This window comes from Physeter macrocephalus, chromosome 7 (assembly GCF_002837175.3).
Source record: "Physeter macrocephalus isolate SW-GA chromosome 7, ASM283717v5, whole genome shotgun sequence".
NCBI lineage: Eukaryota > Metazoa > Chordata > Mammalia > Artiodactyla > Physeteridae > Physeter > Physeter macrocephalus.
In genome coordinates this window covers 77,237,663-77,263,211 of record NC_041220.1, presented here as the reverse complement: position 1 = coordinate 77,263,211, position 25,549 = coordinate 77,237,663, and the positions used below count along the sequence as shown (strand labels likewise).

The following is a 25,549-nucleotide window of genomic DNA, read 5'->3' as shown; positions in this document are numbered from 1 at the left end:
TGTTTGCTAGTATTTTGTGTCTATTCTGCTCTTTTTTCCTTCTATAAAATAAACATTGCTATTTGTTTAAATTTATCTAAAATTTTTGTTAACCATGTTTTCTTATTTCTCTGCTCTTTCTGTCTGATGTAGAATACATCTTATAGAAATTCCTTTAGGTGAGGATCTTTCATGGTAAAGGCACATTTTAATATCTTATTCCATTGTCTTTTGGCTTTCACTGTTGCTGTTGAGAAGTCAGATATTATGCCTTTGTTTCCATGTCCTTTCTGTTTGTCTGCTTTTTAAATTTGATTAACTTTATTTTGAAAGTCTTTTTTTTTTTTTTTTTGTGGTACACGGGCCTCTCACTGTTGTGGCCTCTCCTGTTGTGGAGCACAGGCTCTGGACGCGCAGGCTCAGCGGCAATGGCTCACGGGCCCAGCCGCTCCGCGGCATGTGGGATCTTCCCAGACCGGGGCACGAACCCGTCTGTGTCCCCTGCATCGGCAGGCGGACTCTCAACCACTGCACCACCAGGGAAGGCCTGAAAGTCTTCTTCTTTGGTGTAAACTGCAGTTTTACTATGAAGTGACTAGGTGTGTATTTCTTTGTATTTACCTGCCTGAGATTTGTTGGGCTTCCTGGATCTGAGAATTGGCATTTTTCTGTCAATACAATTCTGGAATTTTACAATTCTCTGTCACTGTCCCTTGAAGTATTACTCCCTCTCATTTCTCTTTTATCTCCCTTTGGAACTCTAGTTAGAAATATTTTGGATCTTCATGCTTTATTTTCCATGTCTCTAAACCTCTCTGACATACTTTGTATTTCTTTATCTTTCTGGCCTGGATCCTGGATTATTTCCTTAGGTCTACCTAGTTCACTAATTCCCTCTTTAGTTGCCTCTAATCTGCTGGTTGGTACGTCTGTTGGGTTTTTAATTTTAATGATAATATTTTTCTAGAAATTATTTCTATTTTTCATCTTGCTTGATTGGTCTCTTGTTCCTTATGTTTTCAAACTTCTCTATTATTAAGTGTATTAAACATAGCTATTTTATAATCTGTGACTGGGAATTCTGCTATCTGAAATCTTTTGGTTCTTACTGTATTATTTTTTTCCTCTGTTTCTTGCTCTCATTCATGATGCCCCTATCTGTTTTTAAACTGAGAAGTGTTCATTTTCCATGTAGTTTTATATCTTGGAACTGTTTGATGTCTCTGATTGAGGATGTGTTCCTGCATAGAGAGTTTGCGTTTGCCTCTGTTAGCTGCTGGGGACACAACTTGGGACCACATTAAATTAAAGTCAGCTTAAGATTTTTGGCCCACATTGGTAGCATGAATTCAGACTATAAACTTGTGTGGACTCCCTTATCCTTAGGATTTTCAGGGGAGTTTTCTTCAATATGTGACGCCAGAGTAGGTGCAGGCTTGCTTCCTTGCTATCCCCTTCTCTGTGTGTTTTTTCTAGGTCACAGTAATGCCAAGTGTCTAGCTTTTTTTCTGGGTATCTCCTGTTAGACTCTCCATCTTTAGCAGAACCTAGTTTTATTCTTTGTTCTCCCATGCCCCTTGCAGTTGTGGAAGTAGAAGCTCAAAGAATGTAAGCTTCAACAGAAATCATCAGGGAAAAAACTGGCTTTGGTCTGCTCTCTTATTCTACAGAGGTCCTGCTTTCCTTTCATTTTTGCCCTCTTCACATCATTTTGCTAGCTTAGCAATGCATTTGAAAAGTTTTTTTTTTCTAGTCTGCTGTGCAGCATTAAAAAGAAGTCCTTTATTTATTCATTTATTCATTAGTTTATTCAAGGAGTATTTATTGAGCACTTTTTATATGGCAGCAAATGAGAATGACTCTCTGAGTTTATATTCTGTTTATTACTAAAATAGAAAATTAAGCAAAAAAAGTATAGTAAGTACTGTGATAGAAGAAATACTCTGTGCTGGAGGGACACCTAACGGAGTCTTGAGTGGTTGAGGAAGGTTTCCATAGGAAATGATGTCTAATTAGTGACCTGAAAGTAGGCATTGGTGTGATGAATGGTGGAGAAAAAAGGTAACACTGCAAGTAACTTACTGTGACTAGACTAGTGAGTAAAGGACCTCCTGGTGGGATTGGTAGTTTTGAAAGTACAAGGGATGGAACTCAAGAGGTAAACAGTAGTCAGATTAGGGTTTTGTTTAGGAGTTTGGGCTGTTTTGTAGGCAGTGGGACTCTCTTGGAGTATTTTAAGTAGAGGAAGTACTTAATCAGATTTAAGATTTTAGAAAGATAACTAGATGCAGACTGGAAAACAGATTGCAAAGAAGGGAGACTGAAAACAGTAATACAAATGAGGCTGTAGTCTAGGTTAATGTCAATGATTTTTTTAAGGGAGTAGGTGAACGCAAGAGATTTAGGAGCTGCATAATTAAAACCTGGTGATTGAATTTGGGGGACTGAAAGAGAGAGGGTCAAGTAAAGGACAGTGCATGGTTACTGGATTGGATTGGGTGATTGTGTCGGTGATTTCATTGATTTCTAAAATTAGGGGACTTCTCTGGTGGCGCAGTGGTTAATAATCTGCCTGCCAATGCAGGGGACGTGGGTTTGATCCCTGGTCTGGGAAGATCCCACATGCCACAAGGCAACTAAGCCTGTGTGCCACAACTACTGAGCCTGTGTTCTAGAGCCTGTGAGCCACAACCACTGAGCCGGCGTACTGCAACTACTGAAGCCCGTGCTCCGCAACAAGAGAAGCCACTGCGATGAGAAGCCCGCGCACCGCAACGAAGAGTAGCCCCTGCTCGCCGCAACTAGAGAAAGCCCGCGCGCAGCAACGAAGGCCCAACACAACCAAAAGTAAATAAATAAAATAATTAATCTATAAAAAAATAAAATTAGGAATACCAAAGCTGGAGTATATATTAATGAGAAGGTGAGGATTCATTCTTGGACGCCTGAATCATAGGTGCCTCTGGGGCATCTTAGCAGATGACTAGTAGGCAGTTGGTTATACTACTTTTCTACTGTGAGACATGATCTCTTGGTTGGATTACTGCAGTAGCCTCTCCCGGGGCTCCTTGCTACCACTCTTATTTTCTCATTATATTTCAGCCAAACCAGTCTCCTTTTGGTTCTTAGAAAATACCAAACTTATTCTTGTTTTAGGGTGTTTGCTCTAGTTGCTTTTTCTTTCCAAGATGCCCCTCTTCATGTGGCTGACCCTTTTGGTCATTTACATCTTTTTTTAAAATATAAATTTATTTATTTTTAAATTTATTTTATTTTTGGCTGCGTTGGGTCTTTGTTGCTGCACGCGGGCTTTCTCTGGTTGTGGTGAGTGGGGGCTACTCTTCGTTGTGGTGCACGGGCTCTAGGCTCGCGGCTTCAGTAGTTGCAGCATGCAGGCTCAGTAGTTGTGGCTCGTGGGCTCTAGAGCACAGGCTCAGTAGTTGTGGCGCACATGCTTAGCTGCTCTGCGGCATGTGGGATCTTCCTGGACCAGGGCTCGAACCCATGTCCCCTGCATTGGCAGGCGAATTCTTAACCACTGTTCCATCAGGGAAGTCCTGGTCATTTACATCTCAAATGACATGTCAGCTCTGCATACCCAGTCAGTCTTTAATATTACATTCATTTTAACGCTCTGTGCTAGCACTTATTACTGACTGATATTTTCAGTATCTGCTTTATTTTTCCCCCCGTTTCCAAGCCTCGTGATAGCAGGAACTTCAGTGCCTAGAGCAGTGGTTTGCCCATAGTAGGGGTTTAATATTTTGTAAATAAGGGAATGCATAGAGTTCTAACCTGGGGATAGAGATTTAGGAGTTATTAGCTACACCCAGGTGGTAACTGAAGTCATGAGTGTGTTTGAGACAGTATAGGGAGAGAGTTTAGATTGGGGAGATAAGAGCTAGTACAAAATCCCCAGTGAGTAAGGGACAAGTGGAAGAGGAGGAGCTTGCAAAGAATACTTGAGGAGGTGCAGTCTGGAGAGGTAAAAGAAAAGCCAAGGAGAGTATGGTGTTAGGAGAAGAGAGTATTTGAAGAAGAATAAACATTTCAAGAGTGTTTTTCCTATAGTTGGATGTCTTTCACAGGGAAGATTTTACGGATTCCTTGAGAAACCTGTGTTTATGTTTATAATGCCTGTTTTTCATCCTTTTCCCTAAGCCTCATCTTCTCTTGGGCTTACTATGCAGTTTTAGCCAGTCTCTTCTCTTTTCCTTGTGGTGATGGAGAACTGCTGGGGTAAATATTGATTGAGAGTTTGATATTAGAGGATGAAGGAATAGAGAGTGTCATGAGTCCCTAAGTTTCAGAAATAAGCATATTTATTAGAACATTGAAATGAGGGCTTCCCCGGTGGCGCAGTGGTTGAGAGTCCGCCTGCCAATGCAGGGGACGCGGGTTCGTGCCCCGGTCCGGGAAGATCCCACATGCCGCGGAGCAGCTGGGCCCGTGAGCCATGGCCTCTGAGCCTGCGCGTCCGGAGCCTGTGCTCCGCAACGGGAGAGGCCACAACAGTGAGAGGCCTGCGTACCCAAAAAAAAAAAAGAACATTGAAATGAGAGAAGAAACAGATGATGAAATAATATAATTAAAGGTAAAACATGTAATAATGCTCTTCTGAGGTGAACATCGACTCAGGCAAAAATATTTAATGTTGGTTCCACTATACAGAAGGCTTGAAATTGAAATCTGTGACTAGGTTTCTTTTTTCTCTGCTGACTGAAATTAAGATGTTAGTTTATTTTATTATATTAGGAGTACATTGTTTATTGATGGTTTTATTTTGGGCTCAAGTTTTCAGAATTTGCTTAGGCCAAATTAGACCTTGTTAACCATCAGATAGACAGCAAGTAATTGCTTGATTGAAAGATAATTTGTATATTTAAGAGTTTGAGATTGACTTCTGAATAATTCAGATCACATGATAAAGTCAGAAACAGCTCATTAAGAGGCAGAGACTTGCTAAGGAATCCTTAAGTTTTTAAGGAGCATTCAGATGTTTTAAATTTTAGTAAAATCAGTTTTAATTTTGCTAATGACAGCAGATGTGTGGCAAACAGCCAGGGCTTGAGCTTAAAACAAATTTCTAGAAATATTCATGGATAGAATGTCTGGTTACTTATTGAAATCATAAAGATTCTACTCGAGTGATCCAGTGTAAGTTTATTAAGATGGTGGTGTACAAAGAAAGTATTCATACATATGTTTGAGCCATTTACTAGCATTTCTTGTTTGTGATTCTTTTTTGCTGCAGTGGTTGGCTTGTGGGATCTCAGTTTCCCAACCAGGGATTGAACCTGGGCCATGTCAGTGAAAGCTCAGAATCCTAACCACTAGGCTACCAGGAACCTCCCTGTTATTCGTAATACTATATAATTAGTAATGTCTAGACAGTTTGTGGTGAGAAGAATATCCAGAAGTATCAGTTTTAGAGCAACTTATTTTATGTGATTTGTTTGAATGACTTTCATCATTGTAGAAAGGATGTTGTCTGTGAAACTTAAGACAGTAGATTTCAGTTGTTCAAACACTAGGTGAGTGTTGAAAGCTTATTATTCTACCACCCTGTCCTTTCACTTTTCTCTGCCCAGGGCTCTATTCCCCAAAACAAAATTTTAAAGTAATTGATATATAGATTCTATAGATAAAGGTGCTTTAGAATTAGTTTGCTGTGTAGGTAGACAAAAGTAAAATATCAGTTATTTAACTGATCAGTGTCAAATGTTATAAGCCATAGTTATTAATTAATTAAATAGAAGTGTTTTTAAGCCTTTTTTTTTTTAACTAATATGCCATCATAACCTACTTAGGATCTGATGAATAGTTAAAATAAAGCCTTTTGGGATTTTCTGTACGTTTTAGTTATCAAAACGTACCATGTTGGAAGCAACCTAAGTGTCCATCGACAGATGAATGGATAAAGAAGATGTGGCACATATATACGATGGAATATTACTCAGCCATAGAAAGAAATGAAATTGAGTTATTTGTAGTGAGGTGGATGGACCTAGAGTCTGTCATACAGAGTGAAGTAAGTCAGAGAAAAACAAATACAGTATGTTAACACACATATATGGAATCTGAAAAAAAAAATGGTTCTAATGAACCTAGGGGCGGGACAGGAATAGAGACACAGGGGCAGGACGGAATAGAGACAGACGTAGAGAATGGACTTGAGGACACGGGGAGGGGGAACAGTAAGCTGGGACGAAGTGAAAGAGTAGCATTTACGTATATACAGTACCACATGTAAAATAGATAGCTAGTGGGAAGCAGCTGCATAGCACAGGGAGATCAGCTAGGTGCTCTGTGACCACCTAGGGTGAGATAGGGAGGGTGGGAGGGAGACGCAAAAGGGAGGGGATATGGGAATATAAGTATACATATAGCTGATTCACTTTGTTATACAGCAGAAACTAACACACATTGTGAAGCAATCATACTCCAATAAAGATGTTAAAAAAAAAAGTACCATGTTAAGTCATTTCCCCAGTGGCTTTTGCTGGAAAGTAATTAAGAGATATACTAAAAGTTACATGTAAGATTTTTTTGCTTTTATTTCAGAGAGTTTTGCCTTTGTTAATGCCTATTCTGTTGATATTTAATTTATACATAAGAGCATTAAAAGAAGGGAAATCAGTGGATAGGGAGAAATTCTGATCAAGATAGCAATAGCATTGTTGAATGGATGCTCTGAGGTAACTGTTCTGCTTCTCACTTATTGGAGTGATAGACAAAATATACAAAGAGAAAACTGAAGGAGTAGCTGGACTCAAAAAAAGGTATGTTATGTCCAAGAAGTGGAACAGAACATGCCAGGCTCTGGGTTTGTAAGCAGGCACTGGCAGCCAGGAGTTTGGCTCGTTTGGGGTAATGGATCTATAAGTGCTCCATGCATACCCGGGTATTGGAGTCAGACTCGCTGCATGAACTTAGCCACCCACCTTCAAACAGGAGGCTGAAGCTAGCCTCTTCCATTTGTTACCTGAAGTTCTGTCTTGTAGGAGGCTGTTGGGTAGGGAGGCAAGAGGAAGAACGTGAACTGAAACCTGCTGTTTGCTGGCTTGGAGACTGAACTGAGGGGTCGGAATTTAAAACTGGCAGTGTGAGGTCTGGTTCAGGACAGAAGAGTCAGAATGAGTTCTGGGCACTAGAGCATGAGGAGGAGAGTGAAAGGATATATCCTATTCAGAATAAGTTTGCAAATTCTAAAATTTAAAAGTGCACGAAGGATTATATTGCAATATATAAATGAATCGAATCAATATGTTATATACCTTAAACTTAACAAAACATTATATGTCAGTTATATCTCAATAAATCCTAATGCTAAGAAAGCCAGCAAAATCAACAATCAAATATGAATTAACTCCAGATGATGTTAAAATAACAGCCTGAATTGCTTTATTTATTTATTTTAATTAATTAATTTATTTTTTTTGGCTGTGTTGGGTCTTTGTTGCTGTGTGCGGGCTTTCTCTAGTTGCAGCGAGAGGGGGCTACTCTTCATGCGGTGCCTGGGCTTCTTATTGTGGTGGCTTCTCTTGTTGCAGAGCCAGGGGCTCTAGGTGCGCGGGCTTCAGTAGTTGTGGCTCGCGAGCTCAGTAGTTGTGGCTTGCGGGCTCTAGAGCGAAGACTCAGTATTTGTGGCGCACGGGCTTAGTTGCTCCGCAGCATATGGGATCTTCCCGGACCAGGGCTCAAACCCATGTTCCCTGCATCGGCAGGCGGATTCTTAACCACTGCACCACCAGGGAAGTCCCCTGAATTGCTTTAAATAAGTTTAATATCCTTAAAAGAATAAATGAAGTACTCATATTTTGAAACACAAACTGGTAGAAATAAAAGCAGAGCAAGGAAATCTGGGAAAGAGCCAACTATAGAGCTTACAAATGAAAGTGTAATCACTAAAGTAAGAATTTAATAGATTAACTATCCATAGTCAAGTAGAGAATTAGTAAATTGAAATTCACCCTGAATGAGCATAGGAAAGCAAAAAGATTTTCCAAGAAAATGAAAAAGCTTTAAAAAGGCATGAAGCTCTAGCCTATATTTAATAGGCATTTCAGAGAGAGAGAGAGAGAATAGAGAAATGGTGGAGAAATTATATATAAAGAGATAATGGATGAGAATTTGAGAAAAACAAGGATCTTCAGATCAAAAATACACTTTTAGTACTAATCAGGGTAAATGAAAAGAAACCCATAGATTTCAAAACTGAAACAAGAAACAACCCAACTTAAAAGTTTCCAAAGAGAAAGTCAGCCTGCTATCAGTACAATTGTTTCTCTCTTGAAGTAGACTTTTTATCTGCAACAATATGCAGAAACTAAGGGAGGAGTGATTTGTAGTAATAGCCATGAAAGGGTAAGAGGAAAAATAAATGTTACCCTAGAATTTTATACTTGTCTAAATAATCATTCTAGAGGGAAGGCAAAATAAAAAACATTTCACATATATAAAGATGACTATCATTTACTATACTAACCTACCCACATTAAAAAAAACTATTCAAATATGTATTTCTATAAGATGCAGAGTAAACTCGGGGAAAGAAGCGTTGGGATATAAAAGGACAGTGAAAAGCAAGAAGTGGATAAAATGTGTTGGAAAGTTAATTATTGATGGTAAAAATAATAAACATTTTATATTAAATGCTAAAATTTTAGTCAAGGGTAATAAGATAGAAGAAGTTTTCAGTGGTTAAAGGTTTTTTTCTTGTTCCGAGGAAGGTAGAGATGGGGAATAACTTAACAGATGGTTAGAAAGATTTATAGGAAAGTATGTATGTTAAATTTCTAAATGGAATCATGAAAACAATAGAACTATAATCTTATAAATTTGAAACCAGCATGGGCGTGGGGTGAGAGGAGGATATAGAAAACTTTATAAATCTAACAGATGGCAGGAAAGGCAAAAGAAAAATAAAAGCAAAGGAAAAAAAGGATGGTAAACCGAAGTCAGACAATAAGGTGGCAGAAGTCTAAATCAGGTAACCAAATAGTCGGGTTTCATGGTGTTGCCTATCATTTATATATACTCATATTCTAAATATGTAAAAATGTTTCATTTCCATTTATTTCATCATTTCCACCTCTATATAAAATAAAATCAGTATTTCCTTGATTCCATTCTCTTTTCCGGCTCTTACTGAATGTCCAGATATTGCTTTCACTTCCTCATCTGCCATTCTCACCTCAACCTGTTGCTCCGTCCCTACTCTTCCTGCTGAAACTGCTGTTGTCAGAAGGTTGCCAGTGATCTTCATGTTGCTGATCCAGTTTTCACTTCTATCCTCTTTTTCCAAAAATACACAAATATCTACTTATAAATCAATTATTTTAAACATAGAAGTAATGTAGGAAAGTGGTTAAGAGAGGAGACTAATCGAAATGACTTGGGACTGTGCTTCCATGTTTAAAATACTAGCTGTGTGACTTTGAGGGAAGTTCCAAAACTTCCTGAATAAGGTGAAGATAATAATAGTACTTACCTCAGTAGTTTTTTGAGGATTAAATGAAATAATGCATGTAAAACACATAGTGTACTGTATGTGACACATGGTAAATACTTAGTAAATGTTAGCTATTGTTAATAAGCTCCAAAATGTTATATTATTGAATGAAGATATAATAAGAGAAAAGGTTTAAGGGTGAGATTTTTATTACAAAATATTTGATACATATAGAAGAATACATGCTATGTATACGTGAGTTAGAAAGCATAATAAAATCAACGCCTGGGAATTTACCACCTAACCTGAGAACCTTGCATTCTTTTTTTTTAAAACTTTTTATTTTATTTATTTATTGTTTATTTAGCTGTGTTTTCTTTTTTTTTTAAAACTTTTTATTTTATTTATTTATTGTTTATTTAGCTGTGTTGGGTCTTTGTCACTGCATGCGGGCTTTCTCTAGTTGTGGCGAGCAGGGGCTACTCTTCATTGTGGTACATGGGCTTCTCATTGCGGTGACTTCTCTTGCTGCGGAGCATGGGCTCTAGGCGCCTGGGCTTCAGTAGTTGTGGCTCGTGGGCTCTAGAGCGCAGGCTCAGTAGTTGTGGTGCACGGGTTTAGTTGCTCCGCGGCATGTGGGATCTTCCCGGACCAGGACTCGAACCCGTGTCCCCTGCATTGGCAGGCGGATTCTTAACCACTGCACCACCAGGGAAGCCTGAACCTTGCATTCTTGATCATGTTCTTGTGATTCTTAATTCTTCTCACAGTCCCTTCACCCTGTGTATCCATGTGAGTATCCTGAATTTTGTGTTTCAATCTCTTGATTTAAAAAAAAGAAAAAACAAGGAATAGACTTAGACACTTGTATATATCCCTAATTGTTTAGCTTATTTTTGTACTTTATTGTGATAGTTTATTGTATGTATTCTTTTGTGATTTACTTTTTTCATTAAAATTGTTTGCTATGATTTATCTTCATGGTGTATGTGTGTAGTTCATTAATTTTTTTTTTTGTTCATTAATTTTTATGGAGATAATTATAGCATGTACTTTTGGGGGCTGTTGTGTGAATTGAGTTGATGCATGTAAAGTGCTTAGGATAGTGCTTGCTCAAAGAAAGATAGCCATTATGTTTATTCTTCTTCAGTGCTGTATGAATTTTTTTTTTTAAATTGGAGTGTAGTTGCTTTACACTGCTGTGTCAGTTTCCGCTGTGTAGTGAAGTGAATCAGCCATACATATACATATATCCCCTCTTTTTTGGGTTTCTTTCCCATTTAGGTCACCACAGAGCACCGAGTAGAGTTCCCTGTGCTGTACAGTAGGTTCTCATTAGTTACCTATTTTATACATAGTAGTGTATATATGTCAATCCCAATCTCCCAATTCATCCCCCAATCCCCATGAAGTGTTGTTGTATGAATATAACATGGTTTGTTTATCTGTTCTCATGCTTATGGACATTTGGGTTGTTTCCAGTTTGAAACAACAGAACGCAGTACTGCTTTGAACGAATGTTCATATACCTCTCTCCTTGTACCCTTGTACAAGTTTCTATGTGCCAAGTATATTGACCTAGAAGTAGAATGCTAGGTAATAGGTTATGCTTGTATTCAACTTTATTAGATAATGCCAACTTGTTTACCAAGGTAATTGTGCCTGTTTATATTTCTACCAGCAGTGTATGAGTTCCCATTGCTCCATACCCTTGCCAACATTAGGTATTATCATAGTTTTTTATTTTTTGTAATCTGATGGCTGTAAAACAGCATCTTGTGATTTCATTTGGATTCTGTTAATAATGAGGCTGTCATCTCTTCATATGTTTATTGGTTATTTGTATTTCCTTTCCTGTGCAAGTTTGTTCTTGTCTTCTGCCCTTATTTTTTCTAATGGGTTGTCTTTTTGTTAATAGAACTGGAGGAATTCTTAAATATTCTTGATAGTTATCCTTTGTTGATTATATTTGCTGGATATATCTTCTCCTATTTAAGTCATTAATTTACCTGGAATTGGTTGTTTATGGTGTGAGGTAGATTCCAGTTTTCTTTCATTAAATTTTTTGGAGGGGAGGGAGTTGTACAGTTGTTCCAATAACCACTTAATCGTCATCCTTTCTTCACTGAATAGTATCTATAGAACAATTTCGGGTGGAAGAATTGACAGCATATGCCCTTGTTTTAAAGCGATGCATCTAAATTTTCACCATTGAATGCAATGTTTGTTATAGGTTTGCTTTACCCTTTAAGGAGATTCCTTTTTGTCCTAATTTTCTTAAAAAGGTTTGAAACTTGCATGGGTGCTGAATTTTATTAAATGCTCTTTGTGTAGCTCCTGAAATGATTCTATAGTTTTTCTCCTTCAATCTGTTAATGAGGGGAATTAATAGCTTTTCTAATGTTTAACTACTCTTTCATTCCTAGGGTAAATCCACCTTGGTCTGTGATAATATTATCTTTTTTATACATTGCCAGATTGTCAGCTAATATTAATTAAGTTTATAGGTTTATATGAAAACAACTGCTTAATATAACTTTTTAAAAATGAACTTTACAGCAGAAAATATTGGTGCAGAACTGAAAGCTCCACTTATTAAGCAAGAACCTCTCCAAGTAAGAGGTAAGTATATTTTATTCTATTTTTTATTATAATGGTGTTTTGAATTAAATATATAAAGTTAGTTTATATAGAGCTCTTCATAGTTATGAGGGTATATTCATTTTTCTTTAAATATATTGACCATAAGGATTTATTCTATTTATAAACTAATTTTCTACTGAAGTTTACTTTGGGTTTTAGTCATAAATTTTATGGAAATTCTTTTTTCAAAAGCCCAAAGAAAGGAGTAATGGCAAATAAAAATCATCAATTGCTTTACCATTTTTAGAAAAGTAATGTGATTAATAAACAGCAAGAGGCCAACACCTACAGCTTGTTCAAATCCAGGTAGAGTTTGGACATTCTTGTCGGATTTCCTTTTCTGAGAGTGATTGAGTGATGAAGGAATTCTTGTTTGCAGCTCTCTTCTTTATAATGTGCTATGGCTCCCATCTCCAAAGTAGCATGTTTCATGGTGGTACTAATTCTGTGATTAGGAGCACCATGGCTTTGGCATCAGACAAAAGTGGATTCAATTTGTAACTTCAGGACATACTAGCTGTATGGCTTTGGGCAGTTTACTTTATTTCTCTGAGCCTAAGTTTCCTCCCTGTAAGATCGTGCTAAAAATGGGACTTCTTTTCTAGGATAACTTTGGAGATGATAGTGTACAGTCACAATTAAGAATACTTAGTGTTGTCTTATCATCAGTAATCTGGGCTAGGACAGGCCAACAGGGATTTCTAGCTACTTTGAAGAAACTATTAAAAAGTAATGTTAAAAAAAACCCTAATCTTTTTGAAGAGCGATGTAATTCTCCTCTGTGATCCAGAGAAGTTTATTTGTATTTAGAATTTTAGGATTTTTAGAGTAAGGTAGTTTAGAGAAACTCATGCAAAAAGAAACCTGAACTTCTTTATATACTTTTTTTCAAATAAGGTTTTGGTTTTTATATTGAACTTTATTTTTGAAATGTTCTTGTTAACTACTATTTGTGCATTTGATTTTAATAGTTCGTGTGTTATTTTAAGATTCTTTTTACCTACTGTAGTGATGGATAATTTTAGTCTTAATTTATTCGTTCAACTTGTAGGTACAATAGAAAACTCAATAGTTACTAGACATTAGAATAGAATATGAAGTGACTAGGTGACAATTTTCAGAGATTTGCTTATGTTATTTATCTGTGTTTTGTGACCAAAAGTCTCACTTTATAAAAATGAACAGACCGGGCTTCCCTGGTGGCGCGGTGGTTGGGAGTCCTTCTGCCAATGCAGGGGACGCGGGTTCGTGCCCTGGTCCAGGAGGATCCCACATGCCGCAGAGCGGCTAGGCCCGTGAGCCATGGCCGCTGAGCCTGCGCGTCCGGAGCCTGTGCTCCGCAATGGGAGAGGCCACAACAGTGAGAGGCCCGCATACCGCAAAAAAAAAGAACAGACCAATGTTGACTGTAATTTTTAATTCATAGACTATAATTGATGCCAAATTGGTATTTTATTTTATTATTGATGTCTCTGGCTTTTTTATGAACAGGTTGATACTTGATAATAGGAAAAATTTAGAAGGCAGTATTTTACCTATAGTCTATAATTAACTTCCTATAATTTTTAACTGATAAAAATGTTCCTTATAGTTACTTCATCTTTGTTACATTATGTGAAATTGCCTAATGACTTTCAGACTTTTTTGACTACAACCCACTTAAGAAATATTAATGATCTAGTATATATATAGATTATTATATGTAACTGAAACAAAAGTTTTCACAAAAAGTGCTTATTCTTCATTATGTGCAGTACTCTTTGATTACTTTCTATTTTCATTTTTTATGAAATGCTGGTTTCACCAGTGTTTGTAAAACACCAAACCAGCGTCTAATTTTTTATTGAAACTTCAGTTCATTTTCATTTAGACCCTAAGTAATTTAAATTGTACTAGTACGATTTAAACAGACCAGTAATACCTATACAAGGTATCCTTTAGACAAAGGGTTGACATTTTGTTATCAGTTACTGATGAACTATGGAGATAAAGCTGGGTGGTTACAAGTGTAATTCTGTCCTATTCTGTACTTGGAGTAAACTTTTTTTTTCCTGACGCCATTCAGTGCATCAGGAAAAACAGTTTTCTATGGAATTCATTAGTGAATCCACTTAAAACTCAGCATATGTTCATCTTCAAATGTGACTTCCAATGTGCATATTTAGTGTGTTTTCCTATATTTTTGGTTTTAGTCAAAGCAGTCCTTAAAAAGAGGGAATATGGACCAAAGTACACTCAGAATAATTTCATCACTGGAGTCAGAGCAATGAATGAGTTCTGCCTCAAATCCAGGTACAGTAATTTTTTTAAAATGAGGTAGTTTGCTCTATCTAATCTAAATAACCAGTTATTTCCTAGAATTTGTTACCTGCTAACATCCATGTGGAAACTTTACCATGGCTTCTTCCTAAATTGAAGAAGTATTTTTATTCGGTTAAAAAAAAGTTACAATTTTTAGCTTACTAAACTGAAGGCTGCACCAGCATGAGCAGTTCCAGTGTTTCTTGGCTTCTTTAACTCAGAAAGGTAGGTTCTTCAATATCTTTGTGTCACACAAGAACCTTAGGAGTTTTATTGTATGTTAGTATGTAGCAAAATTATCAATAAGATTATTTGCATATTTGTATAACTTTAAAATTTTGGGTTTTTTTGGTAAAGCAATTTTATTATGTTTATGTTCACACTCCAGCTGTGATTCATGTTGAGTATAAATTATTTTCCTTCTTTCTGGTATCTTGTTATTAATTTTCTTGTAATTAAAGAGATTTAGTGAGGTATTTTACACAAGTTTAAACTTTTCCCCCTCTTTTGTGTGTTTACCTAGAAAAACCATATTTATGTGGAAGATTTCTTGGCAATTTTGACATCAGATGATCTAGCCTCCCCCACCCCACCCCCAGCCTATGGTCATATCGTCTATGGTATAATATCAAGAAATAAGGATTCCTGTAATCAGTTTTATAACTTCCATAGCTATTGAAACAACAGCCAATTATAATAATGATATAAAACTATATTCTGTTTCAAATACAATTTTGTGAGTTAAGTAGGTTAGGTATTGCTATCTCCACATTACAGGCCAGGGAACATAATAAAGAGTGATGACTTAGCTTATTTAGTGAGTCAGTGACAGAGAGGGAACCAGAATATATATCTTTTGTTACTTGGTCCAGACACTTTTTATTGATGTGTGATAGTTGATTGTTGAACTTATTTTATTTTATTTTTACTTTTTATTTATTTAGTTTTTGACTGCGCCACGCAGCTTGCAGGATTTTATCCCTGACCAGGGATTGAATCCAGGCCACGGCAGTGAGAGCCTGGAATCCTAACCATTAGGCCACCAGGAAACGCCCCAGATTTTTATTTATAGTCTTTTCGTTTCTATTACAAACTTTCCTTTAAGAAGACCAATGATCAAATTTAGTATGACTATTTAGCAGTGACTTGATGAATGTATAAAGCTTTCAGGATTTAAGAGAAAGGAAAATAATTAAATAACATGAAATTGACACTTATTCTTTATACCTTGGTATCTTTGAATGATATTACCACTTAGTATTAATCTGGATATAAACAAATGACTGTAAATTTTAAATTTAAATTCTTAAATAGAGGGATAATACTCTAATCCATGTTCTTTCCACTTTTCACTTTCTTCATACATCAGACATTGCACTGGTGTGTCCCAAGCAGATAAAAGGCAAGCACTAATAAAGGAATTGACTCTCTACCTATTATGTTATGGTACCTATATTGAGCATCAAGAATAATTCTTAGTGTTTCAACTGTCTCTAAGTCACTTTTGTTTACAAAATGTCATCTTTTTTTTTTTTTTTTTTTTTTTTGTGGTATGCGGGCCTCCCTCTGCTGCGGCCTCTCCCGTTGCGGAGCACAGCCTCCGGACGCGCAGGCTCAGGGGCCACGGCTCACGGGCCCAGCCGCTCCGCGGCATGTGGGATCCTCCCAGACCGGGGCGCGAACCCGGTTCCCCTGCATCGGCAGGTGGACGCGCAACCACTGCGCCACCAGGGAAGCCCAACAAAATGTCATCTTTAAACTGCTTTTTACAGGCTATACAGATTTAGCTATTAAAATGAGGATCAGTGTAGTGGCTTTTATCTGCCCTTAATCCTTTTAAGTACATGAACCATATGAACCTTGTCTGAATAAATTCAACATGTTTCTTTCTTCAGCGATCTAGAACAACTTCGAAAAATCAGACGACGAAGTCCTCATGAAGATACCGAGTCCTTTACTGTATACTTGAGATCAGATGTGGAGGCAAAGTAAGAACATAGTTCTTTTAGAATAAAAATACAAGCTGAATTTGAGATTAATAAAAATGTATTTTAGACAAACTCAGAATTTTTAAAATGACATGTTTTAAAAGCAGAATATTTTTACATTTCTAAATTTATCTGAGAGTTACTAGTATGTACTAGTTAGCAAAAAAAGTCATAATTTATGAGAAAATTTGCTGTTGAATTTACTTTTTTTTTTTTTGAATTTAGTCTTATTGTTTAGATTTAATTTAGAAAAATTTAAGTGCTTTATATTTTTCCTAAACGACCTTATGCTTTGTTGTTAAATTCTCATATAGTTTTAGGTATTTGTATTTAAATATGATTATAATAAAGTCATTAAAATTGTCATTGTTGGTGGTCGTGTGTACACAGATCTTTGGAAGTTTGGGGAAGCCCTGAAGCTCTTGCCAGAGAGAAAAAACTTCGTAAGGAAGCAGAGATAGAATATAGAGAAAGTAAGTATATTAAATTTACAGCTGAGTTAACTGAAAAGCAACTTGTAAGTAAGATCTGTGCCTATAATAACTATGCCCTCCCTAGTGGTTGCCCACCTCTTGGCTTTGGCTTTGTTGCTTCTAGCAAATACCAGTTTTCATTTTGGGATTCCATTATTTTATAAAAACAGTATTATTTGTTTTCTTCTCTATAGCTTTTTAAAGATCATGAGAGCAAGCAAAGCTAGTTTGTGGTTTCTGTAAGATATATGAATATTAAAACTTAGGGTCTGATTTGAAGATTGTACCTGTTTAAAGGTAAATCCTAGTTTCTAAGGGATTTTGGCCTCTCAGAAGAAGCAAACAGCTGTTGAGCATCTTTATATTCACAGATATGCTAAGGAGAGCTGCACTTAAATCCACAGGAATGAAATGTTTAGTTTCTTTTTTTAAAATTTGTTTCTCAGTGAGGTAACATTGGTTTATAGCATATATTTCATGTGTACAACATTATATTTCTACTTCTGTTTACCTTACAGTGTGATCACCACCAAAAATTTAGTTTCCGTTACTGTACAGTTGATCCATTTACCCATTTCACCCTCAAGTAACCACTACTGTTTTCTGTATCTTCATTTTTGGTTTGCTTTGGATTGTTCATTTATTTCATTTGTTTGTTTGTTTGCTTTTTATATTCCACATATGAGTGAAATCGTATGGTATTTATATCTCTCCATCTGACTTGTCTCACTTAGCAGATGGCAAGAGTTCACCTTTTTTATGACTGAGTAGTATTCCATTGAGTAAAAATACCACCCCTTTATCCATTCATCTGTTGTTGGGCGCTTAGGTTGTTTCCGTATCTTGGCTGTTGAAAATAATGCTGCAATGAACATAGAGGTGCGTATATCTTTTCTAATTAGTGTTTTCATATTCTTTGGATTAAATACCCAGAAACGGGATAGCTAGATCATATGGTAATTTTATTCTTAATTTTTTGAGGAATCTCCATACTGTTTTCCTTAGTAGGCTGCACTAATTTGTATTCCCATCAACAGTGCATATGGTTTTCCTTTTCTCCACATCCTCACCAACACTTGTTTTTTCTTGCCTTTTTGATACTAGCCATTCGAACAGGCATGAGGTGATGTCTCATTGTGTTTTGATTTGCATTTCCCTAATAGTGACGTTGAACATCTTTTCATATTCTATTGGCCATCTGTATGAAAAAATGTCTTTGTAAAAATGCCTATTCAGCTCCCCTGCATTTTTTAATTGGTTTTTTGTTGTTGTTTAATTGGGTTGTCTGTATTTTTTGAATATTAACCCCTTATCAGATATTTCATTTCTTTTCCCATTCATTAGGTTGGTTGTTTTTTCATTTTGTTGATGGTTTTTTTTTTTTGCTGTGCAGGAGATTTTTAGTTTGTAGTCCTGTTTCTTTATTTTTGCTTTTGTTTCCCTTACCTGAGGAGATATAGCTAGAAAGATAGAGTGACGACCGATGTCAGAGTGTACTGCTTATGTTTTCTTCTAGGAGTTTTATGGTTTCAAGCCTTACATTGAGGTCTTTAATCCATTTTGTGTTGATTTTTGTTTAGGGTGTGAGATAATGGCCTAGTTTCATCTTTTTGCATGTAGCTGTCCCATTGTCCCAATTTTCCCAACTAATGAGTTGAAGAGACTGTCCTCCTTCCATTGTATGATATTTGCTCCTTTGTCATAAATTAATTGTCCATATATGTGTGGGTTTCTTTCTGGGCTCTAAATTCTGTTCCACTGATGTATGTCTCTGTTTTTCTGCCAATACCATGCTGTTTTGATCACTATGGCTTTGTAATTTAGTTTGAAATCAGGGCATGTGATACCTCCAGCTTTATTCTGTTCTCTCAGTATTGCTTTGGCTATTTGGGGTCTTATGTGGTTTCATAAAACTTTTAGAATTTTTTGGTTCTATTTCTGTGAAAAATGTCCTTGGGGTTTTGATAGGGATGTGTTGAGTCTGTAGCTGAAATGTATTTTTTTTTTTTAATTGGGGTATAGTTGTTTTACAATGTTGTGTTTGTAAAATGTCCTTGGGGTTTTGATAGGGATGTGTTGAGTCTGTAGCTTGAAATGTATTTTTTTTTTTAATTGGGGTATAGTTGTTTTACAATGTTGTGTTTGTTTCTACTGTACAGCAAAGTGAAGTAGAGTTCCCTGTGCTATACAGCAGGTTCTCATTAGTTATTTTATACATATTAGTGTATATATGTCAATCCCAATCTCCCAATTCATCCCATCCCTCCTTTCCCCCCTTGGTGTCCATACATTTGTTCTCTATGTGTGTCTCTATTTCTGCCTTGCAAACAGGTTCATCTGTACCATTTTTCTAGATTCTACATATATGCATTCATATACAATATTTGTTTTTCTCTTTCTGACTTACTTCACTCTGTATGACAGCCTCTAGGTCCATGCTATTGTAAATAATGCTGCAATGAACATTGGGGTGCATATGTCTTTTTTTTTTTTTTAATAAATTTATTTATTTTATTTATTTGTTTTTGGCTCCTTTGAGTCTTGGTTGTGGTACACAGGCTTCTCATTGCAGTGGCTTCTCTTGTTGTTGAGCACGGGCTCTAGGCACACGGGCTCAGTAGTTGTGGCTTGCGGGCTCTAGAGCACAGGCTCAGTAGTTGTGGCACACGGGCTTAGTTGCTCCATGGCATGTGGGATCTTCCCGGACCAGGACTTGAACCCGTGTCCCCTGCATTGGCAGGCGGATTCTTAACCACTGCGCCACCGGGGAAGCCTGCATGTGTCTTTTTGAGTTATGGTTTTCTCTGGTTACATGCCCAGGAGTTGGATTGCTGGGTCATATGGTAATTCTATTTTTAGCTTTTTAAGGAACCTCCATACTGTTCTTCATAGCAGTTGTATCAATTTACATTCCCACCAACAGTGCAAGGGGTTCCCTTTTCTCCGCACCCTCTCCTGTAGCTGAAATGTTTACTTATTATTATTATTATTATTTGGCTGCACTGCACGGCTTGTGGGATCTTAGTTCCCTGACCAGGGATTGAACCCGTCCCCTCTGTAGTGGAAGTGCAGAGTCCAAACCACTGGACCACCAGGGAATTCCATGAAATGTTTACTTTTGATGAAAGAAATACATGTGGGGGTCAGGGAGCCCCAGAATTGTGATATCACTATTCAGTTAATGGCTTCCATTGGGTTTCTTTATAGGCAATACAGGTGCTAATATAGGATATGATGAAATCTTCGAGTAGGGCATAATCCATTGGGGAATTAGATACTTGTACTATAGTTACAGTTCTGTTACTCTGTGGAACTGAACGGTAATGTGGCAGGATTAAAGTAGAAATAGACGTGCTAGTATCTGCAAAAATTAGACTTTTTTTTTTTTTGGTCAGGCTTTATTTAGGAGGATTCTGACTTCTTTAACTATATTTCTAAGTTCTGCATAGGACCAAGGCTTAAAGGTGACAATATTTCCTTCTCATGAGTTGGTGAAATTTCTAGGTGGAAATTGTGAGACAGTTGTGGTCAGTAGCACAGGAAGATAAGGGGTTGGGAGAGTTTTTTGAATGTGTGGGTGTTCAGTGTCAAGAGGGACAGCAGTGGGTAGGAAGGAGATCAGGAGTTCGGGAAGAACGTGAAGAAGACATGCAAGGAAGGAAAGAACAAAGTAGGCAAAGTCGTGGTGCTCAACTTCACTTTGGCCAGTGGAAACATCTCAAATTGGCTCCAAAGTCCTTTTGTCATAATCCAGGTACTGTTGTAGCATCCTTGCTTTTAGGTACAATAAGATGTTTCAGGTTTATTTAGTATATTTCCTGCCCCAGATTGGGAATCAGCTATTTCTAATAGGAGACCCTTTCCTTTTAATAGGAAATAAAATTGAGAGACCTGTGGGCATTAGGGATACTCATTCTTAACAGGTTGGTGTATTTTTAAGGTCTTTTCAGTGGACGGAGCTAGGAAATACTTTTTGTTTCTTAAGAAAAATACGTAGGTTATTCTGATAAACATTGTTTCTTTTCTTTTTGTACCTCTTACACTGAAATCTTATTTCTTAATTCATTCACATAATTAATTACATTTTTGGTTTGCTCTTATATGTGTATACACACATATAGAGAGAATACAGTGTAGTTTCAAACTAACAGGATTGATATTGCTATCAAGGTGTTTTAAGATTTCTGATTTTCTTTTTGTCATTATTATATATCCCACTAGAGATATATAGTCAAATGTCTATGCTTTAAAGTCACTTTTAATTTCTCATTGTATGGATAAACCATCTAACAGATGTAAAATTAGCTTCATTTGTTTCATTTTGCTTTAGATTTTGAGAAATTATTTTTATTTTATAATTTTGTAGAATGTTTACACGATTCCAAAGTGACTTTTACCAGATAAAACACTTCAGAGAAGTTTAGCTCCCATCCCTGTCTTCTCTACCCTACTCCCTCTCTCTAGCATAGGTAACTGTTTAAAAAATTAGTTTGGGGGCTTCCCTGGTGGCGCAGTGGTTGAGAGTCCGCCTGCCGATGCAGGGGACACAGGTTCGTGCCCTGGTTGGGGAAGATCCCACATGCCGTGGAGCGGCTAGGCCCGTGAGCCATGGCCACTGAGCCTGGGCATCTGGAGCCTGTGCTCCGCAATGGGAGAGGCCACAACAGTGGAGAGGCCCACGTACCGCAAAAAAAAAATTAGTTTGGGGTCTTTCCTGGTGGCGCAGTGGTTAAGAATCCACCTGCCAATGCAGGGGACACGGGTTCGAGTCCTGGTCCGGGAAGATCCCACATGCCACAGAGCAACTAAGCCCATGCACCACAGCTACTGAGCCTGCGCTCTAGAGCCGCGAGCCACAGCTACTGAAGCCCGCGTGTCTATAGTGTGTGCTCCACAACAAGAGAAGCCACCACAGTGAGAAGCCCGTGCACCACAACGAAGAGTAACCCCCGCTCGCTGCAACTAGAAAGCCCATGCACATCAACAAAGACCCAACAAAGCCAAAAATAAATAAAATAAAATAAATTAATTTTAAAAAATTTAGTTTTGGGGTTATTTTTTCCATTAAAAAATGCAATAAAATAGCATAATACTGGTAATTTAGACTCCCCTTTTCATAAATAAAGCATACTATGCATACTTTCTGTGCTTGCTTTTTTTTTTTTTTTCACTTGATAATATGTCCTGGAGTATATTCCATAGCAGGAAATAGAGACATTTCTTCATTTCTTTTATAGTACTCCATTTTGGGGGGTACAGTTTATTCAGTTATTTCCTCCTAGGTCATTTCCAGTTTTTTGCTAGTAAAATAATGGTACCATGAATAGCCTTGTTCATATATTAAAGGAGATATTTAAAGTACAGAATTTGAGAAAGCATGGTAATAGAAAAATATTTTTTCCTGTATTTTTAAATTTTGAGCTAACAATGAAGAATTGGTTCTTGTATTTTTTAGTTAATACTGAGAAGAGAATCTTAGCAAACTGCCTTTATCTCATTGCAAAAATACAACATAAAATTTATCATTTTAACTGTTTTTATGTGTACAGTTCAGAAGTGCTAAGTATATTCACATTGTTATGAAACATTTCCAGAAAATGTTCTTCTGGAACCTTTTTCATCTTGCAAAACAAACTATACATGTTAAACAATTCCCTTCTCCTTCTCCCTCAAGCCCCTAGTAACTACTATTCTTTTTTCTGCTTCTATGAATTTGACTACTGTAGATACCTCACATAAATGGAATCATACAGTATTTGTCTTTTTGGCTAAGTTATTTCACTTAGCATAATGTCCTCAAGGTTCATCCATGTGACAGGATTTCCTTCCTCATAAAGTCTAAATAATATTCCATTGTATGCATATACCACATTTTGTTTATCCATTTATTTGTCCTTGGATGTTTTGGTTGCTTTCTCTTCTTGCCCATTGTGAATGGTGCTGCTGTCAATTTGGGTGTGAAAATACCTCTTTGAGACTGTGCTTTCATTTTTTTTGCATATATACCCAGAAGTGGGATTGCTAGATCATATGGTAGTTTTTTAATTGTTTTGAGAATCTCCATGTTTTCCATGGCAGTTGCAATATTTTATAATCCTACCAACATACTAAAGATTTCCAATTTCTCTACATCCTTGCCTATACTTGGTACTGTTATTATTATTTTTTTGGCTGCGCTGTGTGGCATGCGGGATCTTTTTTGTGGTATGCGGGCCTCTCACTGTTGTGGCCTCTCCTATTGCGGAGCACAGGCTCCGGACGCGCAGGCTCAGCAGCCATGGCTCACGGGCCCAGCTGCTCTGCGGCATGTGGGATCTTCCCGGACCGGGGCACGAACCTGTGTCCCCTGCATCGGCAGGCGGACTCTCAACCACTGCGCTACCAGGGAAGCCCAGCGTGTGGGATCTTAGTTCCCTGACCAGTGATCAAACCTGTGCTCCCTGCATTGGGAGTGTTGAGTCTTAACCACTGGACCACCAGGGAAGTCCCTATACCTGTTATTTTCTGTTGTTTTGTTTTTGTTTTTTTTGATAGTAGCCATTCTGATGGATGTGAAGTGATACCTCATTGTGGTTTTGATTTGCATTTCTCTGATGATTAGTGATACAAGCATCTTTTCATATGCCTGTTGGCCATCTGTATATCATCTTTGGAGAAAAGTATTCAAATCCTTTGCCTATTTTTTAATCAGGTTGCAAATTCAGATTTCTTCTAATAACATATTTTTGTTGGTAGCTAGTAGAAGATGATTTAACATAGTCTTAGAATAATTGTGTTAATCTAAAATGTGACTGATAAGAATATGTATGACCTAAATGTATTGTGTAATTCTTTTCTTATAGGGCTATTCAGAAACCAAAAAATATTGAGAGAATATAGAGAGTTTCTGGGAAATACCAAGGTAAGATATCTTTCTGTTAATGTTATGTGTGTATGTGTTGCACAGAAAATCCTAGTATCAGTCCATGGTGAAAATCTAGCATGTCTGTGATCCCATACCAAGATTTTCTTAAGTTGACTGTAATTTACTGAATTACAGTCTCTTTGCTTCTGTCTGTTTTTCTTAAAATTAAAAAAATTGGAACATAAGTTCTCTTTAAATTCATAACTGTGTTGTACACATAAGCATATAGCTGTAGATGATTTATTTTGTTAGATTTTTAGCAAGATTTAGCTCTTGTATATGCCTTTAATTTCCTTTATTCTTTTTCCTTCTACTCTTAACCTTGTTTAACATTCAAAGTGCTAATCCTCTTCTTGTACCCAAGAAACTCAGCCCTTAGAGGAGAAAATTGCACAGCCATTTTGATGATTTTTTTTCTTTATTATATGAGTGTACAAAATCAATGGACACTCAATATTTGTCAGTCTTACTAAACTTCCATAGTACGTTCACTCTCCCATTCTGTGAGATACTTATTGCATACCTTTTCCTCTCTTCCCAAACTTCCTGCAGACTCACTTTCCCTCTTCAGCTGATGACCTTGTTTTATATTTCATTGAAAAAATAGATCTAATCTGATAGAAGTACCTTATCTTTCCATTAGCAGATTTACTACCTTATTGACAAGTGTGCCAGAATAACTCTGTTTTCCTTCCTATCAGAAGGAAATTAATATTGGGACCAGTATAGAAAATTTACCTTTACTGTCCCACTTCTTTATTTTATTTTTTTTAAACTAGATGCCTGTTTATTATTAAAGGATATATATAGTTCAGGAACAGCCATATGGAAGAGGTGCAGGAGGCAAGGCATGTGGGAAGGGGCTCAGAACTTCCATGCTCTCTGGGCAGCCACTCTCCCTGAATCTCTGCACATTCACCAAACCCCCTCCTTTCAGGGTTTTATGGAGGCTTCATTACATAAGCATGGCTGATTAAACCACTGGCCATTGGAGGCTGAACTCAATCTCCAGCCTCTTTTCCAGCACTGGAGGTTGGAAAGTTATAACCCTCTAATTACATGGTTGGCTCCTCTGGTGACCAGCCCCAAATCTTACTTTTTTTTTCTTTTTTTTTTAAAACTAATTTTTATTGGAGTATAGTTGCTTTACAGTGTTGTGTTAGTTTCTGCTGTACAGCAAAGTGAATCAGCTATATGTAGACATATATCCCCTCTTTTTTGGATTTCCTTCTCATTTAGGTCACCACAGAGCACTGAGTAGAGTTCTCTGTGCTATACAGTAGGTTCTCACTAGTTATCTATTGATATTTTATACATAGTAGTGTATATATGTCAATCACAATCTTCCAATTCATCCCACCCCCCTTCCCTGCTTGGTGTCCATACGTTTGTTCTCCACATCTGTGTCTCTATTTTTGCTTTACAAATAAGTTCATCTGTATCATTTTCCTAGATTCCACGTATAAGCGATACTATACATACTATATATTTGTTTTTCTCTTTCTGACTTACTTCACCCTGTATGACAGTCTCTGGGCCCATCCACGTCTCTGCAAATGGCACGATTTCATTCCTTTTTATGGCTGAGTAATATTCCATTCTATATATATACCACATCTTTTTTATCCATTCCTCTGTTGATAGACGTTTAGGTTGCTTCCATGTCCTGGCTATTGTAAATAGTGCTGCAATGAACATTGGGGTGCATATATCTTTTTGAATTATGGTTGTCTCTGGGTTTATGCCCAGGAGTGGGATTGCTGGGTATATGGTAGTTCTATTTTTAATGTTTTAACAATTTTTATTT

At 37.1% G+C, this 25,549-nt stretch overlaps 1 protein-coding gene across 1 annotated transcript in view; it reads left to right on the top strand.

Annotated features, from left to right (window-relative positions):
* The window catches only part of SLC30A9 (solute carrier family 30 member 9), a 76,267-nt gene that overhangs the window by 12,534 nt on the left and 38,184 nt on the right, over positions 1 to 25,549 (top strand). The window contains exons 3-7 of the mRNA XM_007125176.3: positions 11,993 to 12,055; positions 14,269 to 14,368; positions 16,273 to 16,365; positions 16,756 to 16,838; positions 23,681 to 23,739. Coding sequence (XP_007125238.1) covers positions 11,993 to 12,055; positions 14,269 to 14,368; positions 16,273 to 16,365; positions 16,756 to 16,838; positions 23,681 to 23,739 — 398 coding nt within the window. The remainder of the gene's footprint in view (positions 1 to 11,992; positions 12,056 to 14,268; positions 14,369 to 16,272; positions 16,366 to 16,755; positions 16,839 to 23,680; positions 23,740 to 25,549) is intronic.